This window comes from Equus przewalskii, chromosome 19, assembly GCF_037783145.1.
Source record: "Equus przewalskii isolate Varuska chromosome 19, EquPr2, whole genome shotgun sequence".
In the NCBI taxonomy this organism is placed as follows: domain Eukaryota; kingdom Metazoa; phylum Chordata; class Mammalia; order Perissodactyla; family Equidae; genus Equus; species Equus przewalskii.
Window position 1 is genome coordinate 46755892 of NC_091849.1, and position 15873 is coordinate 46771764.

At 41.3% G+C, this 15873-nt stretch overlaps 1 protein-coding gene and 1 long non-coding RNA gene across 7 annotated transcripts in view; one reads left to right on the forward strand and one right to left on the reverse strand.

Moving 5' to 3' along the window:
• The window catches only part of PTCHD4 (patched domain containing 4), a 184890-nt gene extending 175628 nt beyond the window's left edge, over window positions 1–9262 (reverse strand). Inside the window, exons 1-2 of one of the 5 annotated variants that reach the window (XM_070586197.1) lie at window positions 8590–8972; window positions 7675–8260 (exon numbers count right to left, since the gene is read on the reverse strand). In XM_070586197.1, coding sequence (XP_070442298.1) covers window positions 7675–8260; window positions 8590–8594 — 591 coding nt within the window. In that variant the 5' untranslated portion in view covers window positions 8595–8972. Of the gene's footprint in view, window positions 1–7674; window positions 8275–8589 lie in introns of those variants that run through there. The other 4 variants (XM_070586198.1, XM_070586199.1, XM_070586196.1 and 1 more) reach the window with 4 other exon arrangements.
• Window positions 8569–15389, forward strand: LOC139077515 (uncharacterized). Of its 2 annotated transcripts, XR_011530118.1 has the most exons (5): window positions 8569–8750; window positions 9053–9228; window positions 9564–9721; window positions 10875–11031; window positions 13976–15389. It is a non-coding gene; the product is annotated as an uncharacterized lncRNA (long non-coding RNA). The 2 variants fall into 2 exon arrangements; XR_011530119.1 differs by lacking the exon at window positions 9564–9721.
• The last annotated feature ends 484 nt before the right edge of the window (window positions 15390–15873 follow it).

A 15873-nucleotide genomic window follows, 5' to 3' on the forward strand; every position in this document is an offset into this window, starting at 1 on the left:
GAAGTGTAAACTTTGAGGATGAACTCACAAACACCTGGAGCTGCTTTCAGGCCCTCCAGAAGCCAGGAGAACCCTTTAAGCATATTTCTGCCTTGTGGAACCCAGAGCCTGTATTCTGCCTTCAGCCTTTGAGAGAGCAGAAGAAAGTCAGAATGGCCCAGGTGAGGCCTCTCCACATTGGGAGGGTAGTTCAGGAGGGAAAACACTGGCGGTTCTAACACAAATTCTGTAACTAAGCAGAGCCCACTCATTTTGACCGAAGCTCATCAGGTAGGTACCTTTCAGAGGCCCTGAATTCTCCAGAATGACAGAGAATGAGCCTTGATTTCAACGAATGGCTCTGCCATAATCATCCTCTCTGAGAAAAGCATGGAAGCAGTGCCACTTCACAAATACACTCCACTGTAATTTTGTATTTCATTTTCCCCAAATACTCTTGTTCCTATGTATAGTTCCTATATCTTGTGTTCTCATATAATATTAACATAATCAGGCTAACTAGGGCTTAATGTTGCTACTATCGTGAAATAACTGCAAAGGGGCTTAAGAAAAACGCTGCTGATGTTTTTTCTTAAAGAGGTGGTTAGATTTAATTTCAACATTTTTGGAAAATATTGAATGACAGTAATCAGCTTTCAGCTTAGACAAGTGACAGGCCCAACTACAGATGAGAGGGGTGAGACTTTCTCAAAGTGGAATAGCTGCTGGATAATTCTCCAGGCATTTCCACAATGTCTCTATCACATGACTCCACGATATGGCTATGGGCTCAATTACTCAATTTTCTTACAGTGCCTTTGGTCTGACTCGACACAGGTTACTTCAAACTCAAGCCAGGAATGAAGAATACTAAGGTCAACCTTCTGTCTTAGACCTGAGCTTCTCAAACTCTCAAGTGCATACGAATCACTTGGGGAGCTTTTTAAAAGGCAGATTCTGGTCATTCAGTACGTCTGTGGTGAGACCTGGGGAGTTCTCCTTTCTAACAAGCTCCCAGGTGATGCTGACACTGCTGGTGCATACACAACACTTTGAGGAGCAAGGTCTTAGAAAACAAAATTAATTTTGTAGCTTACAATGCAACTTGGGGCACTTTTACATCAGAAGCAATGCTTACATGTTTTTCTCTGTGTGCCAGGGCTGTGATGAATGTAACCTTGTCCATAGCACACTGGCAGAAACAATCCAGAGAAATGAGTCACTCTCATGATTCCACCCTGGGGATGGGGCCCGGGGGATTTGTTTGACTAAGTTAGGGTAGAAACAGACCGGTTGTCCAATCTAGAGCTGTCTTATGCAAATCTAGAATCTTGGAGTTTCCAGATTTCCTCTTTAAAATCAGTTTTATTGAGCATGCATAGAAATGTCTGGATATATCTGGAGTAGGATTGAGTATCTGCCGATCAACTCTAAAACTAAATTAAAAGCAATGTGGCCTAATAATGGTGTAATAGCCGATGGATTAAAATGCAAAATATTCTCCAAAAACAATATATTTTGAAAAGCACAACACAATAGCTTGTTTCAGTTGTAATAATGTTTATAATAGAAAAGATTAAGAAAAAACTGTTAAGAGTTCATTATTGTCTAAAGTGGCAAGAGAAGCAAAGGAGTGTTTTATTTTGTGGGGAGAGTGGCTTTAGTTCATTCTATACTTCCATAATGTTGTGTGTATCTTTTGGACTTCTTTTCCCTGCCCCTACCCCAAGCTCTTGGTGGGTGCTGGACAACTGAGGGAACCACCATCAGATCAGCTGAGGGTAGGGAAATGAGAAGAATGGACAGAACCATTTCTGTTCCTTTTATTTGTTTTTAATCCTGCCTTAATCCTTGAATTCCCAAAATGAAAAGAAGTATAAATAAGTAACTATAAAAACTGCTTAGTTTAAAGTAGGTCTTCGTTGAAGCCAAGGAGAAGGAGCCAGGCTCCCAATACCAAGCAAGTGTTTTTCCCACTAGGGTACGTAGTGTTGGAGGAGCCCAATGAGAGGACATCACCACTGGTTGATCCAAGAGCTACACCTGAGAGCTAGAGCCGGGCAATCAGAGGCTCCTCACCCATCCCCTGTCCTTGGAATGTGTGCTACAACCACTATTACCACAGTGGAAGCTGTTTTCAAGGACGCAGCCTTGAGAGAGCATTGTGTTGTTGAGACCAACTGAATACATGACTGAACCCAGGTAAGGTCTCCATATAAACTTTTAAGATTCTGGCAGTCAGGTGTAGAGATCTACTCGTCTTGTGGCTGCCTAAGACAAGCCTCATCTGTAAGTTCCCTTGCTTATTAAACCTCCCACCTATCATTCTGAAGTAGTCTGCTTCTTTCTTTCGTCTCTCCTTGCCCTCTGCGTTCGGGGGCCAGTTTTCGAACTAACACTCAGAAACACTTAATGAATTAACTTATCCTGATACGGTGGCTACGAAATATATGTACAAAAATTTAGTTAAGAAACTATGATTAACTTTGTACAACATTATATTCAAATCTAATCAAGTACATCTACTCTACTCCAGAGGAAAAATATTCTAGAATATATTCCCAAATCCATTGAAATGATACCTACTACGTGGTAGAATGTTACAAAAGAATCCTAGAACTTGAAGCCCAGATTGGTGATGGGACTTGTCCAATGTCACACAACCGATCTTTAAAGAACTGGGCTTAGAAGTTAAATCTCCTGAAAATTTCTCAATTTAATCCACATTATATTGTCCCATGCCATCTCATCAATTCTTTTTCCTGATGCCAATTTAAGACAGAAATATCCAAGCTTGTCTGGCACAGAAGCCCCTGGCTCAAAATCTTGGACCATATTATAGGCTTCTCACTTTCACGTGATCCTGGAGCCTCACTCGAGTTTGTTCTGAGTTGATGTGAAATGATATTAAAGGTGAAACCATGTGCCAGTGAGGAATTCACTTAACTTTTTGTGGCAGGTTCCACAGTAGGCAGATGGTAGGAGTTTGCCCAAACTAGAAGCTTCACTCCCTTAAGGGTGAAAAGAGAGTGGAGCTTTACTTTACCATCTTATCTACTGGTTATTCTGCAGGGATACTGGTATGGTAGATCAGTAGCGGTATTTTAACATGGATTTGAGATGGCTTGGGCATTATGGCCCTCGTTCTTTCTTAGTACAAAAGGCTGTTACAAAGAATGGAGCAGGATGTTATAAGACCTAATAGTATTATGGTTAAGAATATGAACCTCAGTACAGACAGATCTGAGGTTAAACTCCAGCTCCAACATGCACTACCTTGGCGACTTCATAGAATTCACTTAACCTCCTGGTCTTCACTTTCCTTATTTATAAAATGGAAATAAAAATACTTCCCTTGACTCATAAACTTGTAAAAATGACATGCTGTGTATAAACCACCAAGACCACTTAGGACACAAACCAAACATTCAATAAGGTATCAGTGTTTTCCCTTATGAAGAGATAGAATCAGGAAATTAAGCTTAAATAAAAATAGAGAAGATCCTGACATGGATATCTTAGGAGATTTTAGAATAAATTAGAAAAATTAGTCTATGGAATAACTTTTCTCAGAAATCTCTAAAAATAATGTTGGTCCTCATTTTCCCTGTTGGCTTATGCTGCCCTTCCACTGAGATTGGAACTAAATGATTAACAGCAACATCGTCCAAACCTGGAAGATGTACTCCAAATGTACCCAAAGAAACACTATCTTTTGTTAAGAAGCAGGAAAGTTTTTCTTTGCTCCATATTTAAGTGTGGAACATTGAAGTACGTATACTTCAATGAACCGTCTGTTTCGAGGTGTGGTATTAATGGAATTTGATGGGAAGGATGGGCTGCAAGGGAATCAAATCTGCTTCATTCTTTTCTCACCATTTGCCATCGACCACATTTGCCTGCTTCTACTTTACCTATGCTTTTTGCTGTGGCCAAACTAAAAGAACTGGGGACATGTGGGAATTGTTACATTCTTGGAACCAGCCAGATGGAAAAGTGAGATCATGACAGCCTACCCAAGAAGCAGGGAAATATTACCTGCAACCACTTGAGCTGCTTCAATTGTAACAAAAACATTTCTTGAAGTCCAGAGTAGTCCTTGCTTAAGGATCTTGAGTGCCTGTCTCATTTTAATCAAGAGATTGGTTTCAATGATACGTTACGTATTTAACTTAAAAATTCAGCCTGGCCACATTGTATTAACTTACACAATATGTATGTCTCTATGGGTGAAAAAAATGGCCCCCAAATTATTGAGGTCAAAAACACTTTACAAAAATCTGGAGAATGTAGAGAATGCCTTTAAAATAAAAGCATGCCACAGGGGTTTGAAAAGTGCTGATAACTTTGTTATTTACAGAATAAATGTTCAAACTTGTCAACAGACTAATCAATGATGTGTATACTATCTACATAGAAGTGGACAAGGGTGGGGTAAGGGAACATGAATAGTACAGAAGGAATATAAAACATGACCTTTGTGCTTAATCAGCGCTATAATAATCTAAAGATTCTAACGACGGGCACAATTGCAGAGTTCATATTCTACAGGCGTAGGGATTTCAGATTTTGGTTTCATTTCTACACAGCTTTTGAAAATGTGTATGCATTTCATTTCTTCTGTAGTATTCTAAGCTGACTGCTGCTTTTTTCACACCAGCTTTATCTGAGCCTGTTTGGAATTCCATACCAGGCGACTCTCTGTGTTTCTGCTTGTCTGGATTACCTTGTCAAGATAATCATGTTTATCAGAAGTTCTAAACATTTCTGTGCTCAGGACTACTTGGGCGTCTTAATAATACTTGAAAGGTGCCCTTCTGATTCTCATAACTGTTTCTGACCACTTCTTTCTGTCAATCAGTGTTTCTACATCTTCAGATTATCTCCAAGAACCGACCTAGTGTTTCTTGCATGTCACAGGATTGCGGATTCCTACTCACATTATTCAGCCACTGCTATTTATTTTGCATTTTCTCTCAACTCTTGTTTCCCTGTCCACCAATAGCATGTTCCAGCACTAAAATTTTCCATATTGGCCAGAGTTGGAAAGAGGGGTGACCCAAGTATAACAGAGGAAAGCAAAATGAAATAGAAGGCCAAAAAATGTATAAATAAAATTTTCCCTCAAATTGCATCCACCAGAAACTCTCAACCTTTAGCATGCTTCAGAATCATAGGGACACTCTCTGAGAACCACTGCCACACGTGAATTGAAATCACTTCCAAATAACATGTACTCAAAATGAAAGGCCATCTCACTTTGCTCTGTGCCAGGGAGTTCTTGACCTGGAAGTCCTTGGAGACCCTTTGATAGCATTCTATGTACCTTTGGTACTCCATCAACTATCTTTTATATTGCATTAGCATGTGTGAGATTACATTGGGATGCTTGAGAGGGTCCCTTGCTCTCAGAAGATTCTCAAAGGATTCATTTTCCCAAACATAGCTTGAACAACTCCCACTGAACCATGCAGAGGTAGTCAAGCCAACACATTTGAGGAAACACTGAAATTAGTCTGTATCGGAATAAGGGCTTTATAGTTATAGAGGCAATGTATAATTCTCCGGTTCTTTTTACGGTTAGTAGAATAATTACCACATTGACCTTTCTAATCAATTACTCTATTCTTTTATGATTATCCACAGCCTCCTACCTGGGTGTAGACTGACCAACCAATCAGCCAAAAAGTTTAGATGGAGCACCTGGTATAGGCCTAGCATGGCGTTGGCTCAGTGGTGGACTGGAAGACTGCAGAGTCCCTGCCTGCAGGTTACTCTGGGTGAGGACACTGACATCACTACTTTTAAGCCCCGTAAGAGTAAGAACTTTGCTTTTCTTGTCCCAAACTCTGTCTCCTGTGCCCAGAAAAGCACCTGATAAATTATAGGAGCATGCCCAATGATTCTCAAACAAATGAATTAAAGACCTCAGGGGTTTGTACCATAAATGTCGTAATGATATTGCCAGATAAACAATATATCCACAATGGCTGATTGGACAAAGTTCTCACACCTGGAGAGTATCGCTGAATAAAGGATCCAACTAATAATGCATATTAATAAACCGCAAACTTGCCTCAATAGGGAAAACAAATTGAAGTTTAAATATGACACAGTTTCAAATCTTTCTTTACACCAGATGTTTGGCACAGGAAAGAACTCAGTTGAAAGACCATACACTAGGAGAATCACCTTCCCACCACATCCTTTTCTTAGCAAGCAATAATCTTGATGACAAAGGATTCAAGAAACAAAAAGCACGCTGCCCAACCACATATATTTATCATGCTCCCTTCAATAAGTGTGAAGCAGGCAAGCCCTTACCTAGATTTCAAGCTAGTGAATCATCTGTCTAGTGTCACTAAACCTCAAAGGGCTGCTCAGCTTTGTAAAGCTGAAATCCTGTCAGACCCTGGATGCACTGAAACAAGGACAATATGTTAAAAGGAGGCAGGTCATGAGGTTTCCGGAGGAATCAGTTTCTAAGTTCATTAAATCCTCCTTCAGTTCAGGAAAAAGAGCCTCTTTATCTCAAGAATCTTGAGAAGGTTATTTTTTAATTGTGTATAGATGCTGATTGTATCAAATAAATGGAAATGTTAGTGATTTCCTATATTAACTCATCCATTTATTGAAACTGGGGTCCCTTCTATTCCATTACCTCCACAGAAGCACACACACATCCTCAGACACCTTAGAAGAAAGAAAATTCCTTCTTCTTGGGAAACACCTGTCTTGGGAGTTCTTGGTCGTGCAGCTACTGAGCATGCACAGGGTCGAGCATACAAATGGTGCAATGACTCTTTTGGAAGTCACATTTGTCCCTGAAACTTCAGTCACCTGCAGACTGCATGCCTCCTTGCCTGCAGCAGCTCAGTCCCGACAGTGTAGAATGAGTTTAGAAATCTCATTTCAGCAACAAAATTTGAATTGAAAGTTTAAAGAGCACAATATGTCTAATGCCGAAATAATCATTCTTTGCAATTTTTGCTGAATGTCAATTTTTTTCTTTTCTTTTGCTATTGGGCTGTTCCAATAATCTTGCTTTGGTTTGGATTTTTTATCGGAAAGAAGATAGCAAGACTCAGTAAACTAGTACATCAGGTAGATGCACATCCCCGTTTTTACACACAGAAAATTTCTGCTTCATTTGCTATGCAAACACACATGCACATAATTCCTGGAGTCTCTACTACATTCATACCCACTGCTTTCAGACACACACTCACAGGGCACCAAAACACAAACTCCCTTCGTGTCAAAATCAAGCCAGGCTGAAGATGTAAATAGGTGGATATGGTACCAGGTGGATGTGTAATCAGTAATAAGAAATACATTGAGCCCCATAATGAAAAGAAATCCCCCAAATTGTTCAGGATTCCCCCTCCCCCTTCCATTCACTGATTTATTAACCCTGAACAAAGATGTAATTGCAGGGTCTCAGAAAAAACTTTTTTTTCCTTTTTTTTTTTCATTTTTGGCATTTGTTTTGTTTGGCTTTGAATTTCTTAATATCTAGTCGTACCATTCATTGCCTGTTTTCTTCACTCAGTTGCCCATCTTTTCCCCCCAAAAATGAAAGAAGCATCAGCTTCTGAGTCTTAAGGATGAGACCTCTGCATTTTCTTTGCTTGTTTAGGGCAAGAAATGAAGTGCTGCCTCTTTAATTGGCAGAAGCATGCAGGAGGAGCATACCTTCAATTTAGTGTTGGGATACCTCACTTGCACCCTGGCTGTTGTCTTATTGGAGACGGCAGCCTGCCTGAGATCCTCTAGCACTGAAATAATATCATCCAGCACGCATTTCTTATCCTGATTTCTCAACACACACAGATGGGAAAAAGTATAATTATAGCCCTTGTGGTTCACCTTCATTTCCAGCACGGCTCGGTGGGTCTGCAGGATCCCCTCAGCTTGGAGCAAAATATTGTCCCCGGGTGGGGAGAGGAGGATCACCCTGCCATACCTCCCAGGGGTGTGTAAGTCCGAATAAAGCTGGCTTTTGGACTGGTCCAGGGGGAAAAGGCTGCTGGCCAGGCTGCGCTCGATCTTGGCCAGGCTGTGGCTGGGAGCGACGAGGCGCTCCAGGTCGCCCTCGGGCTGGAAGCGGTTGAGCGCGCTGAGGCCGAAGGTGATGGTCAGGACTGCGGGCACGGTGAGGAAAAAGACCGGGTGCCGGCTCACGCACAAGCCCAGCCTGTGGCAGAACGACTGGAGCCCTCTGCGAAGCACCTGCCGCAGCATCCTCCACCAGATCCAGCTCGCAGGCGCTCCCGGCCGTCTTAAAAAGCACATGTGACATGTGTAAGCGCCGGGCTACCCCCCGCTCCCCCATCCCACCCGCGCCGGGCCAGCCCCCCTCCCCACCGCCGCCTCCGCCGCCGCCGCCGCCGCCTCCCCACCCCCTCCGCGCTCACCCCCGACCACTCCGCCTGGTCTTTCCCCGGCCCCACCTCCATGCGCTCCTACTACTCTTTCAAACACTGCAGCAAGTTGCAGCAAGGCGGGCAAATATCGACAGCGCGCGTGGGGGCGGGCGCTGCGGGGGCACGGCGGGCCCCCCCTCCCCAGCCTCCCCGCGCCGGGGTCGCCGCCCGCGCCCCGTCTCACCGCATGAGCAGCGTCCCCTCGGTCTAGCCCTTCATCTCGGTGCTGCAGTCCCCCGGCCTCCCTCGCTGGAGGTGGTTCCGTGCGGAGCGTCCCACAGATGTGGATTTCCTCTCCGTCCTGGTGGGGTTCGGCGCCTAACTGGAACCATGTGCCTCGGTGTTGTAAGAAGCAGACATGTGCCCCATAAGGAGGGGGGTGGCGGGAGGAGGGAGAAGAGAGGGGCTGGAGCGGGGCGGGGGTAGGGGGGGAGCAGCTAAGCTTTTCTCTTTTTGAGAGACTCACAGTTATTTTTAGAGTTTTGTTTTCCCTCTTCCCTCCCCGCCGGAGTGAATAGAAGAGGAAATGGGTGAAGGTGCTGCTGGCCCATTGGAGCTGTGGCAGTTAGAGCCCAACGGGGGAGGGGGGGCGTGGAGGGAGGGAGCTCGAGGGCTCCTGGAGGAAAGCAGCCTTTTTGCCTCTCCAGTTTCCCTGTGCCCTCGAATTCTGCTTTTTCGGCCGAAGGAAAGGAGCGGAGAGGATGATGCTGCATTTTTAATATACCACAAAGCGTGCAAGGGATTTCCCTGCAAAGCCTTCCACGCTGCCCTTCCCCAGACTGGTGGGCTGCAGCCGAGGGCTTCCAGAGACGACGCACTGGTGGTACGTTTGGGGCTCCAGCGACGGCTTCCTTGCTCTGGTGGTTGGAGAGGAGGCATTTGCCAATAGCCGGCGCCTGTGGCTTGGTGTTTGAGTGTGTGTGTGTGTGTGTGTTGGAAGTGAAGATCCACAGGCAATATGTGTTTTCTCATAAAATTACATTCACTTTCTGTACTTTTGAAGCTCAGGACAAAAAGTTCTTAAAGCTGGTTTCGGTCCCCTTCCCCCATTTTCCCTTCCACCCCTCACCCCTGAGGAATGTTTCGAGCCATCTGATTTCTTCTGAGGTGAAGCCGACTGAGAGGCTATCTAATTTTCTCCTATGAATGGAATTACAGAAACAGACATTTTGGGACAGCCGTCACATAGTTTTTGCCTGAATAGAGAGGGCCAGATGCGTAGAGGAAACACGCTGGAGTCACTGGATGTGTAAGACAGTCAGTCACCTATAAGAAAGAAAACTCCCGCCAAGTGTGATTTCTCCCTCAGTCTGAAGGTGAGGAGCTGTCACCTGCAGATCAGATCAACTTCAAAAACTTTAATATTGATAAGTGTGTGTATTTTATTTTTTACCTATTGGGGCTTTTACAAGTTCATGTTCTAGACAGAATGTCAGTAAATCTTGAGGACAACTTCACAAGTTTGGTTGTGAACTGGAGACCTGCTTTCCGAAGTTCTCTTCTTTTTGCATTGACTTCGAAGAGAAGATTGAGTTTCAAGAGATGATTTGTTCACACTTTCTTAGTCACAGTGAAAGGACCTGTTTTTCATTAGGTCGTTAGAGATGTACCCATCTATGCATACAAACAAGCCAAAAGACTCAGCTTCTTTTATTTTTGCTAGTAGAATCGATTCTTCAGTAAAGAAACCAATGAGACAGCAGGGAGCTCAGAAACCGGGGCAATGCTTAAGGGCAATAGTCTAAAGGTGGTGTTGTATATAATTAAAGAAAAATTCCAGCCTTTTAAAATTGAAAGTGACCTTGGTGACCATTCAGTTTGAATTTCTACCTACCCGGAGCAGGAATCGCTTCTATAGGATGCCTGATGGTTCTCCATCCAACCCATGCTGCAGAATTCTCCACATCTAAGAACTACTCATTTTTCTGGGAAGCCCATTCTGTTGTTAGACAGCCTTTCCTTTTTCAGCTGGATTCAGTCTCCTTGCAACATTCATGGACTTGTCCTCCGTCTTCTTTAGCAGAAAGCACTCCCTTTACAATTAACTGTCAGATCTCCATGTCATTTCATGTAAGGTATTCCATTAGTGCCATTGTCTATACGGCAAAGAGGAAATGTATCCATCATCCATTTTCTATACTCTCTTTATTATATTAAGTCTACTTGGTCATATCCTCTGCATGAAATTTTCTAAAAGATAGTCTATCTGCAAAATATAGAATAATAGACTTTAGGAATGGACATTTAAGTAAATTATCTACTTCGTTTTATAGATAAGGACACGGAACTGTAGAGATTAAGGCCATGCTCAGAGTTATTTGTGAAGTTGAGACTAGTATGGGGATCTATTGTTTCTCAGCCCATTGCGTTTTCCCTAGCAGCATCGGACCAGACCCATCCCTCTCTTCTCACAATAAACAAATATGTCAGAATTGCTTCCTCTCTTCTTACTCTCTCCATTTCCCACAGATCCTTCCTCAATAAATTCAATGGAATTAGAGAAGAATAAAGATACCAATAGATAATTGACTAAATAATCTATGAAACATCCCTAAGATGAACTACTTGACATAAATACAAATCATCTCATAGATTTATAAGGACATGGAAATACATTCACTAAATGGTAAGTGAAAAAGTCTGTACAGTATGAAAACACTTTGAAAAATAAAAAATAATTTTGATAGAAAAAACCATAAGATTTGCATTAAAATCTTTCTGTGTCTTGCTAGATGATGAGATTATTGGAGATCAAAAAATAACTTCTTAATTTTAGAGCAGTTTAAAGTTATAGAAAAGTTTTAAAGATAGTACACAGAGTGCCCTTATGTTCCCCGTCCAGTCCCCTATTATAATCTTACATTAGTATGGTACATTTGTTACAATTTATGAGCCAATGTTGATACATTATTATTAACTAAAGTCCATATTTTATTCACATTTCCTTAGTTTTTACCTAATGTCCTTTTTTGTTCCAGAATCCCATTCAGGACATCACATTGCATTTAGTTGTCGTGTCTCCTTAGGCTCCTCTCAGCTTTGACACTTTCTCAGATTTTTCTTGTTTTTGATGACCTTGACAGTTTTGATGAGTACTCGTCAAGTATTTTGTGGAATATCCCTCAGTTGGGAATTGTCTGATTTTTTCTTATGATTAGACTGGGGTTAGGAGTTTTGGGGAGTAAAAACACCATTTTCTTGGTAAAGAGCTGTTTTCATTACATCATATCAAAGGTACATCCTATCAGTGTGTCTTATCACTGTTGATGTTGACCTTGATCACCTGCCCTAAGTAGTGTTTGTCAGGTTTCTCCAATGTAAAGTTCCTCTTCTCCGACCACCTTACCAGACTGTCTTCTTTGGGGGGAAGTCGCTAGGTGCAGCCTGCACTTAAGGAGTGGGAGTCATGCAACTTGAGGTGGGGTTCTACATAAGTTATTTGGAATTCTTGTACATGGGATAGAGGTCTATTCCATTCTATTCTACTTATTCAATCTTTTATTTATGTCACTACAGTATGGACTCAAAGATATTTCTAAGTATTTATTTTATAATTGGAGTTACAATTTGATACTACTTTGTTTACTTTCTTGCCCAAATTGTTCCAACTTTGGCCATTGGGAGCTCTTTTCGTTGACTTCTTATCCATTTGACACATCCCATTATTGGGGGATGCTTTTTAAAAAAGTATTCCTTACTTTCTTTCACTATAAGATATTCTAGTCTTATCTTGTATCTTTCCTGCCCCAGTCCTAGAATCAGCCATTTCTCCAAGGGGCCCTTTGTTTTATTGGAGGATGGTATCAGAAACAGACACATGGGTTCTGTTTGTGCTGATTGCTGTTGTGGTGGTATTCTAAGCCCTCTCAGCTGACAGTAAGGAAATAGATGGGTGTATGCTAATATGTGTGTATGTGTATCTATAAATTATTCTCCATATAACAGTGTAACTACACTAAGATAAATATGAGTTTATACTTATGTTTCCAACTCTAATCTGTTGCCACATGGATCACTGTAGCCTCTTCCCCTTGAAGACCTGTAACCTCCAGCTCCAACAGTGAGAAACTGGTTCAGTGGGTAATTTCTCAATTGTTTTTCTATAATGAAAGCATATTCATTTTTTATTAGAAAAAATTATTTATGGGGAAAGAAGAAAAGCATGCTTCCTTAATTTTGATACTGTAAAAAGATAATGCCAAATACTATTATGGATTCATTAGAAAGATAAATTATATGCTAAAAAGAAGGGAGATATTAGCAATGTTCCAGATCAACCTATAGGAAGTTAATTTCCACTAAAATATCAGTGGTATCAATCACACAATAATTCTAGTAAATCTGACTTAAAGCTTAAAATAAAGCTGAAAGCAGTGCATTTAGAGGCCATTCAGTAATAATACACAAAATCTGTACTGTTTAGTTAATACAGGACTTGTCTTCTCTGATATATCTTGGTCAATATCGGTTTTTCAAGACCTGGAATCAAGTTGGAGTTTGTCCGCTTGTCCTTTTGCAAGATAGGACGCCAGAAGAACATGAAATTGGACACAGAACAGCTGAGTTCTAGGCCAGCTCCACAAGTTACTTCAGTTTCCTTATTTGTAAACTTGGGTTATATTATTGACTCACTTGGGTTATATTATTCACCAAAACTCTGTAACTTTGCTGTATTAATTAATGCTCGAATACTAGCAATTGCAACAAATAAACCTCTAAAATTCAGCAATATAAAACAATAAAAGTTTATATCTTATTCAAGGTTAATAGTGCATTATGCATATTCCTGCTCAGCAGGAAAAAGTAGAGCACAGAGGCCTCCGTTCCATAAGTCATTCATCCACCTTTAACTAATGGCGTCCAAGGTCATTTCTAAGGTCATTTCCTAGCCAGCCTCCTGAAAGAGGAAAAGAGCCTGGAGGAGTGTACCTGGGAAGTTTTATGGCTGTGTCTGGAAGGTGGCATACATCACTTCCTTTTTATATCCTCTGATTAGAACTTAGTCGCAAGAGAGGCTGAATAATGCAGTGTAGTAGCTGTGTGCCTAGGAAGAAGAGGGAATGAGTCTGATGACCAGATGGCAAACTCCCTCATCCTCCTTCTGCATTTTCTTGCCCTGTTCATCCCAAGTTCCTGTTCTGGGTCCAAGGTGAACATCTGATCCCCTTTTGTCATTTCATGTGGGACTTGTTCCACCACCGCCATCTCAAGCAATTCTGGCTTTGGGGCTTTAAGAAAATGCTCTTTGAGCTCCTTCTGTGATGGCTTAAGGAGTTTGCCTTGGATCACCCATACCTCCTAGTCAGGCCTGTTGTATCCAGGGAGGGCACATCCAGGAGAGAAAGTTTTACAGGAAATTTTGGTCTCTATCATTTTGGATGTTTCCAGTTGCAACTGGTTTAAATAACAAGGACATTTCTTATCTCACATAACAAGATGTCCAGAAGAACAGCACTTGTAGAGTTGGTTAATTTAGAGATTCAAGGGTGTCATTGAGAATCCAAGTCCTCTTCCTCATTCTGCTTTGCCCATCCCCAGGGCATGAACTTTGTGCTGTGCTTGCTTCATAGGCAACACATCCAGGAGAAACAAGATCCTGAGGAAGAAGGAGCTGCCTCTCTCTGCGTGTCTCTTCTAAGAGTGAAGAAGCCTTTCCCAGAAGACCCCCGGAAGATTTCTTCTGAAGTCTCATTTCCCATGCCCATGTCTAAATCAATCACTGGTGAGAGGAATGATAACACCATAATCGGCTTCAACCAATCTGGATGCACGCCGGGCCTAGGAACAGGGCCAGCCTCCTCTCTAGTCACATTGTCCTGTGGGAGTTTAGTGGGGTTCATTCTGTCAGTTTGTTTTGTTTTAAACAAAAGTTTCTTTAGGAAGAAGCATGGTGTGAAGAGGGGGATGTTTGGATGTTGGGCAACTGAGCCTAACCTTGGTGCTGAGTTTTTCTGTAAGGAGCAAATTAGTTTCTGGAAACCATGCAGTTGTTTTTCTGATTTATAATTCATTTATGTTGAAAGCTTCATAATAGTACACAAATGAAGTCCAGTGATATTTGATACTTAAAAATTACTTTTATTTCAATAGGATACAAATATATAAGTAGTATTCTACTGGAAAACCCACTATCTCTGACCACCATGTATGTATGGGATGGAAATGACTGACCCGAGGAGTTCATGCAAATATTTTGACTTGATAAAAGTTATAAGAAGTTTAGATAAGATTTGCATTTATTAATAACCTAAAATTCATTATATATGGCATTGTGCATCAAATATGGCTTGTAGGTTTAGTCTCATTGTTGTGTTGTTGCACCTTATATGCTTAAAACCTAACATAAACACCATTCTCATTCTAATAGTAATTTATCCACACTATATATTCAAAAAAATAACAAAGGAGTGTAGATATCCACTTTTATAGCAATTGTAAATAAATTTATCAGTACTTAATTTATGTCAAAACTAGTATTCTCCTCTGGTGGAAGGTGGTTAAAGTTCTGGAGACAATTTCAGGCAGTCAGTGTTCTACTTTTGTCTTAACCATTAGTTGGGTTCTCCTCCTGCTTAACCACTGTCTTACCTTGGTCAAATAATTAGATGTCAATATGGCTTAGATTTATTTCTGTAAACTAACACAAAGTAATTGAATTGAAGTAGGTGATCATTAACTTGCTCTCTAGCTATGATTCTGCGATATTCTGAAACTTGAGTTCCTGGGGTTCATGTGATAGGTTTGCTGCATCTTAACACAAGAAACCTCTCATTACCTAGTCAAGTCTCAGCCTCCCTTTCCTGGTTACTATTTGCACGATATCAAACAGAGAGTCCCTGAGGTTTGGGAGTGGCCCTGGATGCAAGAAGAGTGCCAGCTTTGATATTGGTCTGGAAATAGAGAGAGGCTGGAAAAGTACTTGGAATATTATGGCCACAGGGGAATAGCTGGACCGAAGATTAAATACTGCCTGCCAAAATACAATACGGTGCCGAGTCTTATTGGATCAATGCACAAAGATGACGTGGTGCTTTGTACACATTTGATTTTCAATCATTTAAATAAGCATTTTCTAATTCGGGAAGAAGTAGACCACATTTTTTTTTTAAAGCATCTCTTAATTTAATTTTGCTTTTTCTTCTCAAATGTAATATAGGTCAATCAGTTTGCCCTACAAAAAACTGAAAGATTTTCTACATGTTTTCCTCCCCTGTCTTCTTCCTTTCTTCCTTTTCTTCCAAGAACAATTCTTTTTTCTCAAATGTTCCTAGCAAGGCCTTCTTCAAATTATTCTAAAAACTATATTTGTTTCTTCTGGTTAACTCAGTCTATATTTCTTTCATTTTGTTTGTTATGAAGTTACATATTTTCCAAAAAGCTTGGGCTCATATTCAAATCGAGTTGTTGGTTATCAAACTGGGATTTTAGAGGTGTTACTGCACCCAGAGAGAAACCTGCTCCTAAAGGA